Source organism: Manihot esculenta, chromosome 7 (assembly GCF_001659605.2).
Source record: "Manihot esculenta cultivar AM560-2 chromosome 7, M.esculenta_v8, whole genome shotgun sequence".
NCBI classification, from domain to species: domain Eukaryota; kingdom Viridiplantae; phylum Streptophyta; class Magnoliopsida; order Malpighiales; family Euphorbiaceae; genus Manihot; species Manihot esculenta.
In genome coordinates, this window is record NC_035167.2 from 29,350,030 (window position 1) to 29,373,886 (window position 23,857).

The 23,857-nt window shown below is 34.2% G+C and overlaps 1 protein-coding gene and 2 non-coding genes across 4 annotated transcripts; all 3 read left to right on the forward strand.

Moving 5' to 3' along the window:
• The first annotated feature begins 15,501 nt into the window (after window positions 1–15,501).
• Window positions 15,502–21,002, forward strand: LOC110619734 (monocopper oxidase-like protein SKU5). 2 transcript variants are annotated; one of them, XM_021763284.2, is made up of 11 exons: window positions 15,502–15,651; window positions 16,906–16,948; window positions 17,092–17,403; window positions 17,510–17,780; window positions 17,961–18,087; window positions 18,234–18,594; window positions 18,689–19,057; window positions 19,358–19,436; window positions 20,046–20,223; window positions 20,532–20,709; window positions 20,791–21,002. In XM_021763284.2, exons 3-11 carry the CDS (start codon window positions 17,141–17,143, stop codon window positions 20,843–20,845), a joined length of 1,881 nt encoding a protein of 626 aa, XP_021618976.1. In that variant the 5' UTR covers window positions 15,502–15,651; window positions 16,906–16,948; window positions 17,092–17,140; the 3' UTR covers window positions 20,846–21,002. The 2 variants fall into 2 exon arrangements, with proteins under 2 accessions (XP_021618976.1, XP_043814177.1); XM_043958242.1 differs by having other exon boundaries at window positions 17,138–17,403.
• Window positions 21,003–22,676: 1,674 nt separating this feature from the next.
• On the forward strand, window positions 22,677–22,750 carry TRNAI-AAU. The gene has a single exon. It is a non-coding gene; the product is annotated as a tRNA-Ile (tRNA).
• Window positions 22,751–23,195: 445 nt separating this feature from the next.
• On the forward strand, window positions 23,196–23,269 carry TRNAI-AAU. Its single transcript has one exon. It is a non-coding gene; the product is annotated as a tRNA-Ile (tRNA).
• The last annotated feature ends 588 nt before the right edge of the window (window positions 23,270–23,857 follow it).

Sequence of the window (23,857 nt, forward strand, 5' to 3'; positions counted from 1 at the left end):
AGATGACATTGGTCTGAAGGGAGATATTATGGGGGAAGCCCATAATACCAGGTATAGTGTTCACCCTGGAGCCACCAAGATGTATCAGGATCTGAAGAGAGTGTATTGGTGGCCAGCTATGAAGAAGGACGTGGCACTGTTCGTGTCAGCCTGCGATGTGTGTCAGAGGGTGAAACTAGAGCATCAGAAGCCGGCTGGAATGTTGAATCCACTACCGATTCCAGAGTGGAAATGGGAGAATATAGCTATGGACTTCGTAGTGGGGTTACCGGCGACGTCCAACAGATTGGACTCCATATGGGTGATTGTGGACAGACTCACCAAATCTGCTCACTTCATCCCTGTCAGGAGTGGTTACTCTGTGGACAAGTTGGCGCAGGTGTACGTGGATGAGATTGTCAGACTGCATGGGGTCCCGGTATCTATAGTGTCAGATAGAGGGCCCCAGTTCACCTCCAGGTTTTGGCGGAGTCTGCAGAACGCTATGGGTACCAGATTAGACTTCAGTACTGCCTTCCACCCACAGACAGACGGACAGTCAGAGAGGACCATCCAGACAATAGAGGATATGCTCAGAATGTGTGTGCTAGATTTTGGCGGTTCTTGGAGGCAACATCTACCTTTGGTGGAGTTTGCCTACAATAACAGCTATCATGCTAGCATAGGGATGGCTCCATATGAAGCTTTATATGGGAGGAAGTGCAGATCACCTATCTGCTGGGAGGAAGTAGGAGAGAGGACTCTTGCGGGTCCAGAGTTAGTAGAGCTTACCAGCAGGGTGGTACCCATAATCAGAGAGAGGATCAAGACTGCTGCTAGTCGACAGAAGAGTTATGCAGATATCCGCAGAAGACAGCTAGAGTTTCAGGAGGGGGATTTGGTTTTGCTCAAGGTGTCTCCTATGAAAGGAGTGGTTCGGTTCGGGAAGAAGGGTAAGTTAGCTCCACGGTACATCGGTCCTTTCGAGGTACTTCAGAGGGTCGGTAATGTGTCGTACAAACTAGACTTGCCTGCATCGATGGAGAGAATCCATCCGGTTTTCCATGTTTCTCTGTTACGGAAGTACGTGTCAGATCCGAGCAAGGTTCTTAGTGAGCCTGATGTAGAGATCCAAGAGGATCTCACCTATGTAGAGCAGCCAGTGCGGATTCTTGACACTCAGATCAGAAAGCTGAGGAACAAGGAAATCCCGATGGTGAAAGTCCTTTGGAACCACCACAATATTGAAGAATGCACCTGGGAGACACGGGAGTCCATGCTCCAGCAATACCCCCATCTGTTTTGAGGTGAGTGTTAGCTGTTCTATATGTTGCATGTATGATATATTGTATGCTATGTTGTATGTTATGATTGATGCCATGCTTTGTATGTTAGTTGAGGAACATTCGGGGACGAATGTTCTTAAGGGGGGGAGACTGTAATACCCGGCTAGACTCCGGTATCGGAATCCCTACCGTCCGGTGGGATCTCGGATGTCGGAGGCCCCTAGAAGGGTAAAATGATGTTTTTCTGAAATGTTTTCATGTATTTCATGTTTTTAAGTATGAAAATTTAACGAGTTTTTGCATGAAAATTCTTTGGAGGAAAACCCAGGTTCGGCCGCCGAACTCCGAAGTTCGGCCGCCGAACATGCATGCTTTCGGAGGGACTTTAGGCGCCCGAAAGTTTTGAGTGAGGGAAATGCAGGTTCGGCCGCCGAACTCCAAGTTCGGCCGCCGAACCTTGCATGCATGCGGAGGCACTTTCGGCCCCCGAACGTGGCCTGGCCAGCCACCTATAAAAAGGGGCACTTAGCCGAAATGGGAGAGTTTTCTCCCATTTTCGACCTCAGCGAGCTTCCGACCTCCCTCTCCCAAATCTTGTGTTTTTCCTTCAATCCCCACCATTTTCTTTGAGTTTTAAGGTTCCACAAAAGTTTTTGAGTATTTTTAAGCAAGTTTGGAGCTTGGAAGTCTTGGAGCTAAATCCCTCCATTTTCCGAGCTAGGGTCGTTCTTCCTCTAGATCTTCAAGAGGTAAGCCTCGATCTATGCTTCTTTTATGTTTTATGAAAGTTTTATGCAAGTTGATGGGGTAGAATGCATGTTTAGGATATGTGTATGTTTATGGGTATAAGGTATGCTTTGAAGAACAATGTATGTTGATGTTTGTGTGTTTGAAGTGTTGTAGATGGGGTATATTATAGTTTGAGACCCCTAGGTGTGATGTATGATGTGTATGCATGTGTTGAAACAAGTTTATGCATGTTTTGAGGTATTTTGGAGGCTGTGGACACAAGGGAACCAAGTTTCTGCCCTTCGGCAGAAACTCAGGTTCGGCCGCCGAAGTGACTTTCGGCCGCCGAACCCCCTTGTGGAGGCAGTTTCGGCTGCCGAAGCCTGCCCCCGAAACTCAAGTTTCGTCTCTGTCTGGGAGGTTCGGCCGCCGAAGGTGCCGCCGAACCTGCCTGACTTTCGTCTCTGGAGGGACTTTCGGCCGCCGAACCTGCCGCCGAAAGTGCCCTGTTTAGCCGTTTCTTGCTTGATTTCATGTGACGTTTTCAGGATGTTTTAGGGGGTCTTTGAGGAGTATTTTGGAGTCATGTTCATGTATGTTTGGTGCCTCATTTGAGTCCACCTGTGTAGGTTCGGACCCGAGGAACCGAGACCCCCGGTTGTGAGATAGTCGTTCAGAGTTCGTTGTTAAAGCTTCAGTTACCAGGTGAGTGGAACAACCCCTTAAGCTTTAAGGTAAATGAATAAATCATAAAGCATTGCCCATGCATCATTATGCCATGCAATATTAGGTTGTTTGCATTAGGATTCACGAATATGTTGCATTGCATACTTTGTTGTTGATGTGGATGAATGTTGAATGATCCATTAGCCCTTGTATGTCATGATAGCCTATGTGAGTCCAGGTGTGCCTGCTACGGCTCTACGCCCCTGGCACTATGACAGATTATGGAAGTCCGGGTGTGCCTGCTACGGCTCTACGCCCCCGGCATGTATAAGTAAGAAAGATTGGGGCTAAATGGTGACAAGTTCATCCTTGTTGTGAAATGTTTGTGTTATGGCGCATACATGAAAGCATGAATAAGAAAAAGTTAATTGATAATAATAATAATAATAAAATGAATAATAATATACCTAAAAATGGAGGAATTAAAACAAATGTTTTTAGTTTCTGCTCACTGGGCTCTAGTAGCTCACCCCACTCCCTTTATCCCCAAAGTTGCAGGTACAGGATAGATCAAGAAGTCGGCTAGAGTGAAGACAAGCCTTGTATGTTGTAATAGATAGTAGTGGACATGAATATGATGTAATGAGTAATTATGACCATGTAATGTACTGTAATGATGATGATGATGATTGAGGATTAGTGTGTGCTTGACCCTATGTTTATGGTTATCCCTTTGACACATGATCTATAGAAATGTTTTTATGATGAAATTGATAGTCCAAGCTTATCGAATGATGAAATACCCCATTGGAGCATTTGATGAGGACTCCAGTGGTGGTTATGTTATTAGATGTGCACATGTTCAGGTTAAGCTTGGAAAAAGAAAGAAAAAGTTTACTGTTTCATGTATGTTGTTGATCATGTATGGGATATTACAGGTTACAGCAGGTATGCTTGGCTTGCTACGGGTCCCGGCGGCCTTAAGCCGATCTGGATCCTAGCGCCGGTAACGGGTCGGATTTCCGGGTCGTTACAGTGGTAGATTGCATAAGGGAATCTGTCTGGCAGGAACAATAGGATGTTATAGGTGTGGACAGGAGGGACATATGATGCGTGAGTGTCCTTTTGCACCCCAGTTGATTCAGTCCCAGCGAACATTTTCTGGCAGAGCTATACAGCAGGGAATAGCACCCTCAGGTCCAGTGGTGCCAGGTATGTTCGTGAGTTTTGATGTATATGTTTGTTTTTGTGGCTCCTAGTATATGTTTGTTTTTGTGGATCCTAGTAGGATTGAAAGTACTAGAATGGAATAGAATTACATGTTCAGAGTAACAGGTAAAGAGATGGAGAGTTAGAAGTTAAAGAAATAGAGTATCAGAAAAGAGTGAAAGAGAGAGAATGGGTATACGATGCTATGTTTCAGGTTTCTCTACTCCCAGGCATAGTGAGAATGGTTCTCTCAAGTACGAAGTAAAGGTAAGTAAGATAAAAGCAGAAAGAAAAGTGGGATAGATCAGAAAAAAAAAAAACAAAACAGTTTAGCGTTAGTCTGGGAAGAGGTGGTAGTTGAGGCAGAGGAAAAGGTCAGTCTTTTCTTCAGTGGATTCCCGAGAGAAGTTCCATTTGCTTTAGCTTGGATCTTCACCCTGACTCAGTAAGAGGCTGTTACATCCCACACGGTGACGTCAGGTGCGTTCACGTGAAAGTATTGAGATGTGTATGCTAGTTGTTGTGAACCCCAGTGTCTTCGCTTTTCTTGTTGCTTAGTGAGCCGATGATAGCATGGGTTTGGTGACTTCTGGGTTTAGAGTGGTTTTCTTGGGTCAATGGACCTGCGTGTGATCCATCTGAGGTAGAGTCAGTCAGTTCAGTTCAGAGTTTGTGGTGAGTAGATGCAATCCAGCTGACCTTATGGTTCTAGAGGTAACTGTATGATGTCCTTCTAGGGCGGATTGATGCATTACTCATGGTACTACCTGTGTCCATAGAGACAAGGTGGGGAAATTGGATGGATCAGGCAGTCCTTTAGGGGGACGGAGTATAGGTGCCTAGAAGTTTGATATCAGTCCTACAGGCTCATCGTTATACAAGAATGGTTGTCAGCGGGTTCTTTTAGCTCTTGTGAACAAGTTTGTCAGGACAGGGAATCAGCCTCAGTGCCCTTTTCTAGTGAGTACTAGATGTTTCCCAGGTAAGCTGTCAGGTTTACCATCTGTCAGGGAGGTAGGATTGGAATGAGAATGGTATCTGGACGCGGAACCATTGCTTCCTCTCTTTCCTCTACAGAATGGCACCTGCAGAGAGAAAGCTAAGAATAGTCAGGATAGTGGAAAAGAGGCTTGGTAGTTAAGGGTTTTATCTGACTTAGTACCTCACCCTCGTATATGCACAAGTTGGTGTGGGAAACGAACGATGAATCCTTAAGGTTTTGCTCTGATAGGTTAATAGATCAGTGAGTTCAAGCTGGTAAGTAAGTACCAAGTTTTCCTTGTTAGGCTTGATGCTCCTTTAGCTGCTCTGATAAAAGTTGTTTATGGTTTTGGTGTGATCAAAGTTTTGAATGCTACCAGGTGAGAGTTGAGAAGTAAAGGTTAGAAAAGAGGGTGGTTAAGAAAAGATAAAGAGAGAAAAAGGAATAAGGCTCAGCATAGCGCAGCGAAAGCTGTAGAGTTCCGAAAAAGAGTTTGCAGTATGGACTCAACTTAGGAAAATAGAGAGATTCAGGAATTCTCTCTTTCGAGAGAAGTGGTAGGCTTTATGTGTTTATCTGTTTGTTTTTTTAACATTCGAGGACGAATGTTTTATAAGGGGGGAAGAATGTAATACCCGGCTAGTTCAGGCATCAGAATTCTTACCATCCGGTGGAATTCCGGAATGTCAGAAGTTCTAGAAGGGTAAGAGTGAAGGTTTTCTAAAAGGTTTTGAAGTGGGTCAAAGATTTGATTCAGAAAAGAGTTAAGTGTTGAGGAGAAGTGGCCTAAGGAGTTTCTGTCATGTTCGGCCCCCGAATGGTAAGTTCGGCCGCCGAAAGTGCCCAATGTTCGGCCCACGAAGGTTCTGTTCGGCCGCCGAAAGTTGCATGGTTTTGCATGCAGTTTCGCCTGCCGAAGCTGAGGTGGTCGGTTAGTTGTGCACACTCCTCAGTCCGTGGTTTGGCCAGGTGTTCACCTCCAGATCATGACCAGAGGTTTGGCCACGTCTCCCTTGACTCATCTGCAAGCTTTACTCAGCTTATGCAGAGGGTTTGGTCATTTGCAAAAGGGGTTTGAACGTTTTGGAGAAAAAGAGAGAAAAGTGAGGTTTTGGTAATAGTTGAAGAGGAGTGGCTGAGTTCAGTGTTCAGGTTGTTCCTCTTCTGTTTTTCAAGAGGTAAGGGAAGTCTTTAAACTTGTTTTAATGATTTATAACAGCTTTTAAAGAGGTTAAGGGGAGAGTTATGTATAGAGGTTTAGTTTTGATGTTTTAATGGTGAAGTATGTATATGTGTTATAGTTGTTGTTTTGTTGGGGTTAGTAGGTAGTTTTGGACCCCTTGGTTCATATACCTGAGTATATGTGAGTGAAGGAGGAGGTATGCATGTAAGGAGTGGGGTTGGTGCTTGGCAGGCTTGTTCATGCACGAATCTGAGTTCTGGATGAACTCAGGTTCGGCTGCCGAAGGGAGGATTCGGCCGCCGAACCCCTTGTGGAGGCAGGTTTCGGCTGCCTAAGGCTGCTTCCGAAAGAATGGACTTTCGGCTCTGTCATGCACATTCGGCCGCCGAAGGTGCCGCCGAAGGTGCTCTGTCCAGCCTTCTTTTGCATGTTTATGTGATTGTTTTCAGAGGTTCAGCAGGGATTATAGGGGATTGTTTAAGAGTTGATAAGAGTATGTTTGACACCTCATTCGAGTCCATTTGTGTAGGCTTGGACCCGACAGTTCAGGGAGGTCGTCAGGATTAGCAGTTGCAGCGTCAGTCAGGTTTCTGCTTGAGGAGCAGAGGTGAGTAGAACTAAACTTAATCTTTTTATTAAAGAAACAGAATGCTTTTCAGCATAGTTCATGCATCATGAATGCTATGATATGTATTAGGGTGATTGCATTAGAATCACGAAGATGGTGCATTGCATTATTCATTGATAGTGGGAATTGGACCAAGGCGACATCAATAGCCCTTAGAGGGAGTTTTGAGGTCATGTCTAATTCCAGATGATGGGACCCAGGCGACATCAATAGCCCGTCGAGGGAGTTTTGAAGTCATGTCCAATCAATGATGTGGAATGTATGAGTTGTGTTGCATTTTCATACAAGATGTGTATGAATGAACTATTTTCAGTGTTTCTACTCACTGGGCTTTAGAAGCTCATCCCTTTCCCTTAATCCCAGTTTTGCAGGTTCAGTATAGCAGGGAAAGTTTGCAGGTTCAGTATAGCAGGGAAAGTCAGCAACAGCAGAGTGGTGACTAGAAGACTGCATGTGTAATAGCTTAGTATGGACATGATGTAAATAAAAGAAATATATGTAAAGGCATGTAATAGCTAGTAAGTCAGTGAGTCAGTATGAGATGGTTTAGAATGTGCTTTTGCCTATTGTCTAGTGTTTGCTTATCCCTTGTATATGCATGTATCCTGTTTTCAGTTTCTTGAGGTGAACTGTGTCAAAACAGACGTAATCAATGTTGTGTTTCGAAAACCCAGTGAAGGATAACTGTGAGGGAAGATAGGGTTTCATTCCCTTGACCCAAGACCAGTGCAAAGGAAAGACCAGGTTTGATTCCTGTGATCCACAGAGTAGACCACTAGAGAAAACCAGGTTTGATTCCTGTGACTCTATGGTAGCCAAGTTAACTTATGATATGCTGACCCTTACAGAGTGGGTTCTATGCTGCAGAGCGCATAGGGTATGGAGGTTACTTGGTAAAGCATCACTGGTGTAGTATAGATAGCCCAAGGGCTAGTTCAGATTAGTATATCTGAGCATTTTGGTTCATATGATTGAACCTACAGAGAGTGTTTTGAAAGGTTAAGTCTGGTTGTTTAACAGCAAAGTTTTAACAGTTAATAGTCCAGTCGGATCATGTATGGGATTTTAGCAGGTACACAGAGTTCAGGATAGGCTTACTACGGGTCTAGGCGGCCTTAAGCCGATCTGGATCCTAGTGCCGAGCGGTTCGGACCGTTACAAAGAGGGTACCGGTTTCCGGGCTGTTACATACTAAGTCAGATAAAACCCTTAACTACCAAGCCTCTTTTCCACTATCCTGACTATTCTTAGCTCTCTCTCTGCAGGTGCCATTCGGTAGAGGAAAGAGAGGAAGCAATGGTTCCGCGTCCAGGTACCATTCTCATTCCAATCCTACCTCCCTGACAGATGGTAAACCTGACAGCCTACCTGGGAAACATCTAGTACTCACTAGAAAAGGGCACTGAGGCTGATTCCCTGTCCTGACAAACTTGCTCACAAGAGCTAAAAGAACCCGCTGACAACCTTTCCTGTATAACGATGAGCCTGTAGGACTGATATCAACTGCTAGGCACCTATACTCTGTCCCCCTAAAGGACTGCCTGACCCATCCAATTTCCCCACCTTGTCTCTATGGACACAGGGAGTACCATGAGTAATGCATCAATCCGCCCTAGAAGGACATCATACAGTCACCTCTAGAACCATAAGGTCATCTGGATTGCATCTACTCACCACAAACTCTGAACTGAACTGACTGACTGATGGATCACACTCAGGTCCATTGACCCAAGAAAACCACTCTAAGCCCAGAAGTCACCAAACCCATGCTGTCATCGGCTCACTAAGCAACAAGAAAAGCGAAGACACTAGGGTTCAAAACAACTAGCATACACATCTCAATACTTTCACGTGAACGCACCTGACGTCACCGTGTGTAATGTAACAGCCTCTTACTGAGTCAGGGTGAAGATCCAAGCTAAAGCAAATGGAACTTCTCACGGGAATCCACTGAAGAAAAGACTGACCTTTTCCGCTGCCTCAACTACCACCTATTCCCAGACTACTCTAAACCTTTTCTTTTGATACGCTATTTCTTTAACTCTTAGCTATTAACTTTTCTCTAACTCTCCATCTCTTTACCTGTTACTCTGAACATGTAGATTCTATTACTTTCAATCCGACTAGGATCACAAAAACAAACATATACATCAAAACTCACGAGCATACCTGGCACCACTGGACCTGAGGGTGCTATTCCCTGCTGAACCTTTCTACCTGAAACAGTCCGCTGGGACCGAACCATCCAAGGCATCATACGACACTCACGAATCACATGCCCCTTCTGTCCACACCGATAACATCCTATTGTTCCTGCCAGACAGATTCCCTTATGCAATCTACCACACCTCAAACATTGTGGCTTACCTATACCAGAACTTGGACCAGCACCACTAGTCCCTATTGTATTCTTCTTTGACCCTTTAAGGCCCCTAACCTTTTTCTTTGTAGCTTTCCCCCACTTTGCTCCTTTCCAGGTAGCTGTACTCCAAGTGGAGGGTTCATTCTCTCCTATCCTAGAATCCTTGATCTGAGTATCCTCTAAAGTCTCTTCATCTAAATTCACCTGTACACCTACATCCCTTCTTTGCACATCCACTTCTAGCTCTCTCCTGTTTTCTGATTCTAGATTCATTCCTTCTCTACTATCATCAAAAGACCCTTCCGACGGATCTGAATCACTCTGAGGACTAATTCCACTCATCTTAGCTCTTCTGAAAACACAAAACACAAATAAGCAAACATTAGCACACATATAGTTCATATGAAAGACACATGAACATAGAACATATACATGCATAGCATCCAGCATGGCATTTCACATCAGCATGCAAAACAAACTGCCTATCTTAGTGGACATGATTTAACTTATTGTGCTTTGCCTTTCTAGAACCTCTAGACCAACCTCTTTCCGATGTGAGATATCTCGAATCCTTGAACAAAACTGCTCAACACACCGTACTTATGAGGCCCTATGCTCTGATACCATCTGTAACAGCCCGGAAACCGGTACCGTCTTTGTAACGGTCTGAACCGCTCGGCACTAGGATCCAGATCGGCTTAAGGCCGCCTAGACCCGTAGTAAGCCTATCCTGAACTCTGTGTACCTGCTAAAATCCCATACATGATCCGACTGGACTATTAACTGTTAAAACTTTGCTTTGAAACAACCAGACTTAACCTTTCAAAACACTCTCTGTAGATCCAATCATATGAACCAAAATGCTCAGATATACTAATCTGAACTAGCCCTCGGGCTATCTATAATACACCAGTGATGCTTTACCAAGTAACCTCCATACCCTATGCGCTCTGCAGCATAGAACCCACTCTGTAAGGGTCAGCATGTCATAAGTTAACTTGGCTACCATAGAGTCACAGGAATCAAACCTGGTTTTCTCTAGTGGTCTACTCTGTGGATCACAGGAATCAAACCTGGTCTTTCCTTTGCACTGGTCTTGGGTCAAGGGAATGAAACCCTATCTTCCCTCACAGTTATCCTTCACTGGGTTTTCGAAACACAACATTGATTAAGTCTGTTTTGACACATTTCTCTTCAAGAAACTGAAAACAGGATACATGCATATACAAGGGATAAGCAAACACGAGGCAAAGCACATTCTAAACCATATCATACTGACTTTTCTATTACATGCCTTTACATATATTTCTTTTATTTACATCATGTCCATACTCAGCTATTACACATGCAGTCTTCTAGTCACCTCTCTGCTGTTGCTGACTTTCCCTGCTATACTGAACCTGCAAAACTGGGATTAAGGGAAAGGGATGAGCTTCTAAAGCCCAGTGAGTAGAAACACTGAAAATAGTTCATTCATACACATCTTGTATGAAAATGCAACACAACTCATACATTCCACATCATTGATTGGACATGACTTCAAAACTCCCTCGACGGGCTATTGATGTCGCCTGGGTCCAATCATCTGGAATTAGACATGACCTCAAAACTCCCTCTAAGGGCTATTGATGTCGCCTTGGTCCAATTCCCACTATCAATGAATAATGCAATGCACCATCTTCGTGAGTCTAATGCAATCACCCTAATACATATCATAGCATTCATGATGCATGAACTATGCTGAAAAGCATTCTGTTTCTTTAATAAAAAGATTAAGTTTAGTTCTACTCACCTCTGCTCCTCAAGCAGAAACCTGACTGACGCTGCAACTGCTAATCCTGACGACCTCCCTGAACTGTCGGGTCCAAGCCTACACAAATGGACTCGAATGAGGTGTCAAACATACTCTTCTTACCTCTTAACCAATCCCCTATAATCCCCTCTGAACCTCTGAAAACAATCACATAAACATGCAAAAGAAGGCTGGACAGAGCACCTTCGGCGGCACCTTCGGCGGCCGAATGTGCATGACAGAGCCGAAAGTCCATTCTTTCGGAAGCAACCTTAGGCAGCCGAAACCTGCCTCCACAAGGGGTTCGGCGGCCGAATCCTCCCTTCGGCGGCCGAACCTGAGTTCATCCAGAACTCAGCTTCGTGCATGAACAAGCCTGCCAAGCACCAACCCCACTCCATACATGCATACCTCCTCCTTCACTCACATATACTCAGGTATATGAACCAAGGGGTCCAAAACTACCTACTAACCCCAACAAAACAGCAACTATAACACATATACATACTTCACCATTAAAACATCAAAACTAAATCTATATACATAACTCTCCCCTTAACCTCTTATAAATCATTAAAACAAGTGTAAAGACTTCCCTTACCTCTTAAAAACAGAAGAGGAACAGCCAACTCAGCAACTCCTCCTCCAAAGCTTCAAACCCTCACAACTCTTCTTTTCTCTCAAAAACGTTCAACCCCGTTTGCAAAAGACCAACCCTCTGCATAAGCTGATTAAAGCTTGCAGATGAGTCAAGGGAGACGTGGCCAAACCTCTGGTCATGATCTGGAGGTGAACACCTGGCCAAACCACGGACTGAGGAGTGTGCACAACTAACCGACCACCTCAGCTTCGGCTGTCGAAACTGCATGCAAAACCATGCAACTTTCGGGGGCCGAACATAACCTTCGGGGGCCGAACATTGGGCACTTTCGGCGGCCGAACTTACCATTCGGGGGCCGAACATGACAGAAACTCCTTAGGCCACTTCTCCTCAAAACTTAACTCTTTTCTGAATCAAACCTTTGAACCACTTAAAACCCTTTTAGAAAACCTTCACTCTTACCCTTCTAGAACCTCTGACATTCCGGAATTCCACCGGATGGTAAGAATTCTGATGCCTGAACTAGCCGGGTATTACACTAATCTTAAGGCAGTCAAATAAATCTAATATATGTTATTTGGATTATTTGTTTACTATGGTTAACTAGTAAAAGTTTCCTATGTAATTTACATTTAAGAAAAGACGATGAGCATAATTCATAATTAGAACTAATTTATTAGAATAAATAAAGAAATTTTTGTTTCAACAATCAATTCTCACAACTAAAACAAATCATATTTTTCAACTGAAATTTATTTGTATTAATTTTTTTTTTGTTATTGCTTTCTTTTATTATATTGATTTTAATTAAATCTTATCAAACTCTACTTTTTACTTTCTAGTTTATTTTTTTTAGTTGTCGATTGGAGATTTGTAGTATCAATTTTTTGTGTATTCGATTCTATTCAATATGTACGCAATTTATATTTGTTGAATTTGAATAGATTAATTTTTATAGTTTCGACAACTATAAGAAAATCATAATTATTATTATTTTAATTGTTGCATTAAGACACTATTGCTCAATTAATATAATGATGTATTGCTATTCAAATTTATTAAATTCACTATTATTTAGTTTAATATGAAATAAGTTGTGAATTAGTGGTAATTAATATAATAAACTAATTTATTAAAAAATAATTTGAAATTACCTTTACGCTTATGATCAACCAATAAAATTAAAATTAATATTAATCATTTGATTGAATTCATCTCATGTTTATTTTTTCTTTTAAATTTAATTATTTTACTTCTTTAATGTAATTTAATTTATTTTTTATTAAATTAATTTTTATTCCTCACATCCTCCAATTTTATTTTTATTTTTATTTATTCAATTGAATTAATTTTCTTTCGATTTTTTTGGAATCGATTTTGCTCCCTATGTAATTTATTTTATTTAGAAAAAAGTATAAATTTATTTTTAATGTCTTCAACCCCATCAAGCTATAATAAATAAAAATAAAAAAGTTTTAAATACTTTTATTATGATAATATATAGAGTAATTTATATAGATAGTGCACCAACTTAAAATTTATAATGGTATGATACATGAACTTTATTTTGTAATACCAAACCCTTTCAACTATTTAAATAACATAAAATATTATTTCACCTATAATATAATGGCAAGTTTTTAGATTACTCTACTGATATGATACTTATTAAATTAAAAAATATATATTCTCTCATGTATAATATTTAATAATTTTTTAAATATTTTTAAAACAAATAATTAATGTTTAATTTTCTATTAAAATATTAAATATTAATTAGATATTAAAGACAAGAGAGAAAATATATATAATTTAATTTAACAAGTGTTCGCTGCAAAAAACAGACTACTAGCAATGGAAAATTCCGTTCCGATAGTCTAAAATTCATCGCTGACACTTTCAGCGACGGATTTCCAATGATTTAAGATTTATCACTTAAAGTTTGTTACTAATTTTTTCTGATGGATCTGAAATTCGTCAAAAATATTTGCGACGAATTTTCATGGATCATTTTTGTGAAAATATTAGCGATAAACTTTGTTTGTCACTGAATTTGTCGGGAAAGCAAAATACATTCAATAATCAATCCGTCGCTAATTTATAAAAAATAATTAACAATGAAAAATATTCATAAAAAACACATCAAAAATATTAAGACTATTTTAACAAAAGTCATCTCAAATCTGTCGAAAATATTTAAAGATTATTTTATTAAATCTGTCGAAAATCCATCGTAAAATTATTTATATTTTCAATAATATTTATTATCATCAATAAAATAATCTTTTATTTTTATTTAGACATTCCCTAAGTAATCTAAATAATTTACAATTAAGAATTATATTCAATATAAATTAAACATAATCATAATCATTATAATTCATATTCATACACATAAATATTTAACAATATTTATAAAGTTGAAAATTTAGAACAAATTCACAATACATAACAATATTTATAAAATTTAAAACAAATTTATAGATAATCTACAGTTGTGTTATATGTTGAAATTTTTTTTGTTTTGTTCCATCATTTTGTTGAACTATTTGTTCAACTATCTAATTATTTGTCAATTAACAAATTCAACACTAATTACCCATTAATTTTATAAACTCAATACTACTTATCTATCGATTCAATATTAATATAACAAAAACTTCAAAAATAATAAACAAAAATCTTGGTAAAACAATATTTTTTCATAAATCATTCATAAAAAATATTTACAACTTCAATTTATTGTAAAATTTAAAACTACTATTAATTCTTTTGATTAAATTCAAAAGTGAGGAAGAGACTGTGCAACGGCGGCAAGCATTATGAAGCGTAGTGCAGCGTCGCATCATGGAGGGAAAGCGTCGTGCAGCATCGGTCGTGGAGGGGCAACCTTGTGCAGCGTCGATTATGGAGTGGTAGCATCATGAGCATTGCATCTTCGGGTAGCGTTGCATTGTCGTCATCGTAGGAGCTATCAAAGTCTTCATGGTCGGCAAAGACAACGTGGGAGAAGAGGTGACAACAGAAACATGTGGGGAGAAGGAGGAGGTGTTACGATCGGCTCTTTTGAAATGAAAGAGATGTTACGCCTTTTTATTTTAAATATTCTTTTAATATTTTCGATAGATTAGCGAGAATTGAATTCTCTTGTTAATTTTTTAAAATTTATTAAAAATTTATCGAAAATATGTAATTACAATATTTATCATAAATTTATGGTTCGTGTATTGTTTTTTTTTTCAATGAAAATAAAATCCGTCGCTAAATTCATCACTAATAGTCTATTTTTAATAATGTCCACATCAGCAAAATAATTTAGAAACCTACTATTATAACTGAAATGAGATTTTTTATTATTTAAATAAAAGTTGAAGGGATTTATATTATAAAATAAAATTTTATATATTTTACTATTATAATCCCTAAATTGATATACCATTTATATAAATTACCCTATTATATACCACGTTAATAATAAATAAAATAATACTATTGATACTATCTGCTGCCACATCATCATCCACAATTTTTAATTTTTATCACATATTATAATTAATATAAATCTTTAAAATTCACCTAAAATTGATAAAAATAAAAGAATTAGCTATTATTGATAATAAAAAAAAAGTTAAATTATTGACTTTTTCTTTAATTATTAGGCCTTTAACAAATGTACATTGTTATTTTTTTTTTTAACAATTATATCCCAAACTAGCATGCCATTATTAATGTCCGTTAATGGTCACATCAATAATTAGGTACAATTATTAAAAAAGAAATAACATAAGGTACAATTATTTAAAAAATAAAAGTTTAAAATGTACTTTTAAAAGTGTAAATTTTGAATTTTTTTCTTAAAATTATAAATTCACATTTTTGTTTACTTTCCCATTTTAAATATTTTTATAAAGAAAGTAGTTATTTTTATTATTTTTATGCATTTTTATGAAAAGCAAAGTAATGAAGATAATAAACATGGTTTACATTCAAAGTAATGAAAATAATAAACATTGTTTTCAGTCCTTCATTTATTTTTTAACATAAAATAAAAATTTTAATTTTAAAACTATGCTGCCCATGAAGAGAGTCTTTCCATTGCATGTTGCAAATTTCTTGAGCATTTGGTCAATTCCTTACTAATCACTTGCATGTCTTCTCTTGTTTTTGGTGGAAGAGATCAAAAGATCACCCATCCCAGAGTTGAACTTCATGAGCTCAGTTCCCTGCTCTTCAAGTTAGTTTCTCTGCTTTTTCACTGCTCTACATTCTTGTTTTTAATATACATGGCTTAGATTTGTTGATTTTTCATCACTCTTTGTGTAGAGGGTAATGTTTCGATTATAATAACGATCCATTAAACTGACCTAAATAGTATTTTGATTTTTTTCTCTTGAGGGTAACATTTCAATTATGATAACAATTCATTAAACTGACTTAAATAATATTTTAATTTATTTTTCTCTTAATTTAAAATAATCAGTAGGATTATTCCTGCTGCATACCCATCGCAACTCTATTATACTCTATCAAATACAATTGGTAAGTTAAAGTATTATTTTTTATATTATAATTCGTTAATATCTCAGACGGCTCTATTTTATCATACACGTAGTTATTTGCGAATCTACTAATTTTGTATATTTTTTCTGATTCAGAATGTTTTTAATACTATTTATAATAGTCTGATTAAAATTGATATAAATAATTTTTGAATCTCAATTTAAGTTGTTTATTGATTTTTGGATGTGATAAAAGGCAAAAATAGATTCTTGGATTTATTAGTTTCATATCATTTGAAAAATGCTAAAGGATGATGAGAACTAGTGTTGTTACTTTAAGAGGCAACCCTATTAAAAAAAATCAGAAGAACTAGAGAAGACTTGTGATTTGCATAATTGTATTACTTGCTCCTCTTTCCTTTTCTTTTTTTTTCAAAAAACTTTTTTTTCTTTTTTAATTTGATTTTTTTATTAATTATTATAGTTGAAATAATTTTATTTTTTTTAAAATGGAGATCGAAAATTGAGAGAGTAGAACCGAGACTTTTCATATTTATTCAGATTCACTTACCACCAAATTAAATCTGTGAATGCATAGTTAAACTGATTTTATTAATCAATTTTTATATTGTATTTCATATATTTAATTGATTTCCTTACTTTTCCACTTATAATATGTAATCATTTATATGAAATAATTTTATTATAAAATTTAATTAATAATATAATAAACTATACATATATAGAGGTTGCAATTTTATTTCATGTTAATCCAACTGAAATTTACTTGGCTTAAAAATAATTTATATTTTTTAAAATTCACATTTAAATTTAAATAATTTATAAATTGATTAAAATATTATGATTATCTTCTACACTCCATTGATTGCTGAGGAAAAACAAAACCCACTTTCTTTGAAACATCATATTGGCATTTTGTATTTGTAATCTATACTAAAATTATTCTTTTTTACATCTTAAATTAACAGGATCCAACTCAAACAATGTGATGATTAAATCAAGGCAAATCAGGTTCCTTAAACTTTCCTTACTCTTCTTATTTCCTCTTGGCATTTTCTGTACAGTTGGTTAATTACAACATTTGCTTTTCGTTCTTGTCACCATTTTTTATTCATGTCATAACCTTGACCCTTCTTACAATCTCACATATATAGTTTTCTCCAAGCTGTTGATGATCCTAATAGATCATAACATCTCCAGAAAATGGCATTTGTGGGTAATAATTCATCACTACAACTCCTGCTCGGCACGAGCTTCGTGCTTCTTGCTTCAGTTGCGGTCAATGGTGAAGACTTTTTCCATGAATGGAGGGTTGCAATTGACACAACAATCAAACCAGTATTAGCAAATCAGCCTGTTATTACAATCAATGGCATGTTCCCTGGACCCCTTATCAATGCCTCCACAAATGACGATATTCATATCAATGTGTTCAATGGCATGGACGAGCCTATTCTATTTACATGGTATCGGTTCAGAACTCGAAACCTTTCAGCCTACGAAGACGATTCCAGTAATTGCATGGTTATATTTGCTAATTAAGAGTGTAATAGTATTGATAATTTGGTGCAGGAATGGGATTCAACAGAGATTAAACTCATGGCAAGATGGAGTTTCTGGGACGAATTGTCCAATTCAGCCTGGAAAAAATTGGACTTATTTGTTTCAGATGAAGGATCAAATTGGCAGCTTCTTCTACTTCCCTTCTTTGAATTTCCAGAAAGCTGGGGGAGGATTTGGTCCTATTAGGATTAATAATCGTATAGTCATAAGTGTGCCTTTTCCTAAACCAGCAGCTGAGTATGATCTTCTCATTGGGGATTGGTATCAAACATCTTATAAGGTAATTCTCTTTGTTATTGGAACTCAATAGTTTGATGTTTTTATTTTAATTTTTGTTAAACTGGGGGCTTTTCCATCTTTTTTTATTTTATTTTTTGGAAAATTTAAATTATTAAACAAATGGGCATTTTGATTTCTTATTATCACACTAATCACTAATTCAAGTACAAAATGATCACAGGAGGTTAGGTCCATGATACTGAATGGCTCTACCAATCTTGGTCCGCCAGATAAGATGCTAATAAATGGCAAAGGCCCATATTTAGATCCTTCAACCAAATCCTATGAGTCATTCACTTTCACATCAGGTATCAATAATTTCTATTCATCTATTATGAATTTAAAAATATAAAAAAATATTATTAATAGTCCGAATTTAAATAAATAAAATTTTTGAATGAATTATTTTAAATTTGATATGTCCTTCTAAAAAAATTTTTATTTATATAAACAGGAAAGACATACAGGTTGAGAATATCCAATGTGGGGAGTGTATGGAGTTTCAATTTCAGGATACAAAATCATAAAATGTTACTGGTTGAAACGGAAGGATCATACACTAATCAGACTACATTTGAATCGTTGGATGTGCATGTTGGGCAATCCTACTCTGTTCTCGTCACAGCAGATCAGAAAGCAGCAGACTATTATATCGTGGCTGCTCCTAAAATGGTTAACGCTGATAAAATCAACAGTGTTACTGCTGTAGGAATTCTACATTATGCTAATTCTACTACAAATGCCACTGGTCCTCTTCCAATTGGTCCTGATCCTTTTGATCTGCAATTCTCCATTAATCAAGCTAAGTCCATCAGGTAATTGCTTTTAATAACTACCCATTAATCAAATATATAATCTGATGCATATGTATTAAGAAAATCCTGCGCTGTTAATTGCTTGTGTTGTAAGGTGGAACATGACCACGGGAGCTGCAAGGCCAAACCCGCAAGGAACCTTCAACGTTACCAATGTGACATTATCACAAACATTTATCCTGCAAGGATCAAAAGCTGAGATTGATGGTGAATCCTTTTATACAGTCAACGATGTCTCCTACACTACACCAACTACTCCATTAAAGCTTGCTGATCACTTCGGAGATCGGTCTGGGGTTTTTGAACTTGATCAATTTTCCACTAATTCTTCAAATGGTAGCCCCAAACATGGCGTTTTTGTTGCGTCCGGGAACCATAAAGGATGGCTAGAAATTGTGTTCAAGAATAATTTGGATGTTATGGATTCTTGGCATTTGGATGGCTTTGGCTTCTTTGTTGTTGGGTAAGTAATAACACCTCAACAAAAATTAATCACTTTAGGACTCATTTTGTTTCGTACAAAAATAATTTCTTTTTAAAAAATATATTTTTATTATTTAGACTCCATTTATTTTTAAAAATTAATTTGTACTATTTAAAAAATATTTTTTTAAAATTAATTTATTTTTTATTATTTAATTTTAATTTAAAAAATAAAATATATTAATAAATTTACCCTTAAAACTATTAATAAAATTGTCAAAATGTAGAAAATGATTTTTTTATAAATAATTTAATAAATTTAAGTGAATTTTGATTTCAGATACGGTGAAGGAGAATGGAGAAATCAATCGCGCTTAACTTATAATATTTATGATCCTGTAGTTCGTTCCACAGTTCAGGTAATTCCTTATTTCTTAAAACGATAGTGAATTAAAATTATTTGTATTAAATATTTATTTTTATATATTTTGATTAATTTTTATATATAAAAGTATTATCCTCATCATAATCTTCATAGTTAATTAAATTAAATCTTTCATTACTGTTATTTATATTTAAATAAAAAATAAGAAAATATATTACTTTGGTTAAATTTTATTATTATAAATGAAATATTATAATTATTTCATATTTATATTTAAATAAAAATAAAAGAAACTTTAACCTTATAGAATAACAATTTAAAATTAATAATTTTATATTTTTATTTTACTTGAAATTATTTATTGAAAGATATGGCTAATTTTTTAGCATATATGATCTTTATTGTTAATTAATAATCTATAATTTTATATTAATACAATAAAATTATTATTTACCAAGCTTTAATCATATTAAAAAATTTTAATTTCAATTGTTCTTTTATTTTATTACTATTATTAGCATTAATAAAAATTTAAAATATATAAAAAAAATACTTTTTATATAAAAGTTGCATCAGCAAAGATTTTTATATAAAATTAATTTCATAAATAATAATAAAAAGGAAAATTAATATTTTTTTTCAGGTGTACCCAAAAGCATGGAGTGCAGTGTATGCATATCTTGACAATCCAGGGATGTGGAACTTGAGATCACAAAATTTGAGAAATTGGTACTTAGGCCAAGAGCTCTACATTAGAGTTTATGATGCTGACCCTGATCCTGCCAAAGAGAGACCACCCCCTGCTAATCTTCTCTTTTGTGGTATTTTTTTTTTTGTCAGCATGTTATTTCACTTTCTAACTCTGCCGGTATATATTCAATTAATTAAAATATATCATATATTAATAAAATCATAATAAATTTTATGTATAAAAATATATTAATAGTACCTACCAATTTAGTCCGGTAGTAAGTGCATCTGAATAAATATGAGAGATTTCATATTCTACTCTTATTTTTTATTTCAAAAAAAATATATATATTAATAATTTACCATTGATTAAGTGTTTTTTTTAATATTTTTATTGTTAATTTTTACATAATTTAATATTGTAATTATTTGTTTATAGGGAAATTCAGTTCGCCTCCTCCACCTCCAGCTCCTGCACCTAATGCTCCTGCATTTCCTCCTCCGCCTGCTGCATTAACTCCTCCTCCGCCTGCTGCATCTCCTCCTCCTCCTAATGCTTCTCCTCCTCCTCCATCAACTGTTCCTACTTCTCTTGCATTATCTAGACAAATTTCATGGTAATAAAATATCATAATTTAATATTTTTATTTTTTTTGTTTAATTTATTTTTGCTAAGATTCTGTATTTGTGTTTTGTAGGTTTGAAAACATTATGATGGTGATTATTGCATTTCTTTGCATTGGACAGCAGTAGATGGTGAAATTTTTCATTAAATTATGAATTTGACAGTGAAGTGAATTGGAAAAATAAACTTATGATATCATAATTTTAGAATTTAATTATCTTTTTGGAAAATACCCTTAAAAATAGGCTTACAAGCAATGATATATGTTATTTATTATATAGTTTATGGGTATTATTATAATTATCTAATGAATAATATTTAATAAAGAGCAATGCATAATTCCCAAAATAATTGAGGAAGAGTTGGATGCCCTTTTTAAATTTTTTAAAAGAATTTTTAAATTTTGAAAGAAGTATTATAAAATTTTAGTGAGATAAATACAATTAGAGTGAATATATAAATAAATGGATGGAGTTGGTATTAGAAAAATTACTTTGAAAGTGAATTTAAAAACTCAAAACATGTTGGAGGGAAATAGCTATTCACACTAAAATGTTGAAATTTGTAGCGATAATTAAGGTGAGCCGTATTTAGTTTAAATAAAAAAGTTTAACCGAACTCAATTAAGTTAAAATTTTAATTTAATTTTTTATTTTTTTAATTTGATTTTTGTTTTTAAAAATTTTAATTAAAAAAATTTATAAAATTAAACTGAATTCGCAATAGTATATTATTTTTATAATATAAAAAAATTAAATTATAATTAAAATTAAAATACTATAATTAAATTTTAAAATATTAAAATAAGATATAAAAATTAAAAAGATTTATTAAAAAAATTCAATTAATTAAATTAAATAAAATCGAATCAAATTAATTTAATTTAAATTAATTTCTATTTAAAATCAATTCGATTTGATTTTTTTATAAAAATTTTAATTTTTAATTTTATTCATTTTCGCCCTATTTAGAGAGCAAATTAGGGAATTTAATGATGATAAATTTAAAATTTTAGAGAAGATAAATAAATAAATATATATATTCTCCCAAACTCAAATATATTGCAAAGATAAATATTTTTTTATCAAAGCATATAAACAGAAAGGAGTGTTATTTAAAGAATAATTTAAATATTAAAAATATAGTTGGAAAATTTGTTTTGTAATTTAATGTTTTATTTCTAAATTTTATTAAATTTATTTTTATTTATTTTAAATACTTTTAAAGAAAAATTACTATTTAATCCTTATACTTTATAGAAACTTACTAATTAATTCTTCACTTTTAAAAAATATATTAAAATATCCCTAAAATTTTTTAAAAATCTACTAATTAGTCCATTAATTAATTTCGCCATTAAATATTTTACTATTTAATTTCTATAATTTTGAAAAATTTATTAGTTTATCCCTTAAATTTTTAAAAATTTATTAATTAATCATTCTGTATCAGAGATATTTTAGATTTTATATAATATTTAACGTCTAAAATTAATAAAGGGACTAATTAGTGAATTTGTATAAAGATATTTTTCAAAATAGATAGATCAATTAGTTGATTTCTTTATATTAAAGAGACGAAATAGTAATTTTTCGTAATTTTAATTAATATATTTAAATTTACTTTTTTTATAATAATTTTAATAACAATTCTAAACAAATCCCTCTCACATTTTGTACCCTACCATTAAATATCAGAGGTGTAGGTGTAGTTTATAAGAGCAATATTTTGAATACCATCAAATCAATTAACACGTGTATATATATATAATTTTTTTCCTTTTTGAGGAAATTTTAAGAGTACATTGAAATTGTTATTATTTTTTTAAGTGAACTCGAAGATGTACTCCCACAAATCAATATGAAATATTCAATTTAAATAATTTTAAAAAATCTCTTTAATTAATGTCAAATTTCAGTGATATATTCTAAGTAATTTTCATAAAGGCAGAAAACAACTGGCCTATTAGCTCAGTTGGTTAGAGCGTCGTGCTAATAACGCGAAGGTCGCAGGTTCGAGACCTGCATGGGCCATTGTTTAATTCTTTTTCTTTCTCTTATTTTCCTTTTTCCTGCTGTACAATTTACAAATTATTTATAATTTATTATTTTTATAAAATAGAATTAATATTTTAAATATCAAGAATTATACTTAAAATATTTATCTTACCCTGTAAAAATCATTAAAATAATTTTTTTAAAAAAAAATTAAAAGTAATTTATAATTTTTAAAAATTATAATTTTTAAAATTTTAAAAATAAATATAGATTCTAAATACATTTTATATATAAATAAATGAATTTCATCTAATTTTTATATAAATAAATTAATTTCATCTAATTTTTATATAAATAAATGAATTTCATCTAATTTTTATATAAAATTTATTGTATTAGATTATATATATCAAATATAATCTCAAACATCTCTTTACGTAATTAATAATTTAATAAGCCAGATACGAAATAGGGACACGATGGCCTATTAGCTCAGTTGGTTAGAGCGTCGTGCTAATAACGCGAAGGTCGCAGGTTCGAGACCTGCATGGGCCACGATAAAACTCCTTTTTATAACGTATTATTAAGTTTTCAGGTTAATTTTTTTTTTTTTCTCTTTTCGTCAACAATCTTTGTTTTTTTTTTTTTCTTTCAAAAAATACATATTAATAATTTTAACATAAAAAATTTTTAATTTTTAAATTTTAAACTAAAATATTATTTATTAAAAGTATTATTAATTTTAAAAAATTATTATAAATATTATTAATTTTAAGGAATTATTATAATTATTATTATTACTATCAATGGGATATTTGTTTACTTTATCCATTTCAGTTGTTGTACAATTATCCTCTACTATATTTCAATTTGTATAATTTTTTAACCATTTTTTATGGCTAATATTTAATAAAGCGTGCAAATAAAAGAAAAATTAAAAAATAATAGAGCATTAAATTAATTTATTATATTATATTATTTTTATTTATTATATATAAATAAATAAAATAAATATTATTTTAACTAGATAAAATATTTAAATTATTTTTAATAATAGTAGCTTATAATAATTATGAAATTAAGATAATAATAATATTTAACAAAATTAAATTGAAATTAAAATTAATACTATTTATATTAATA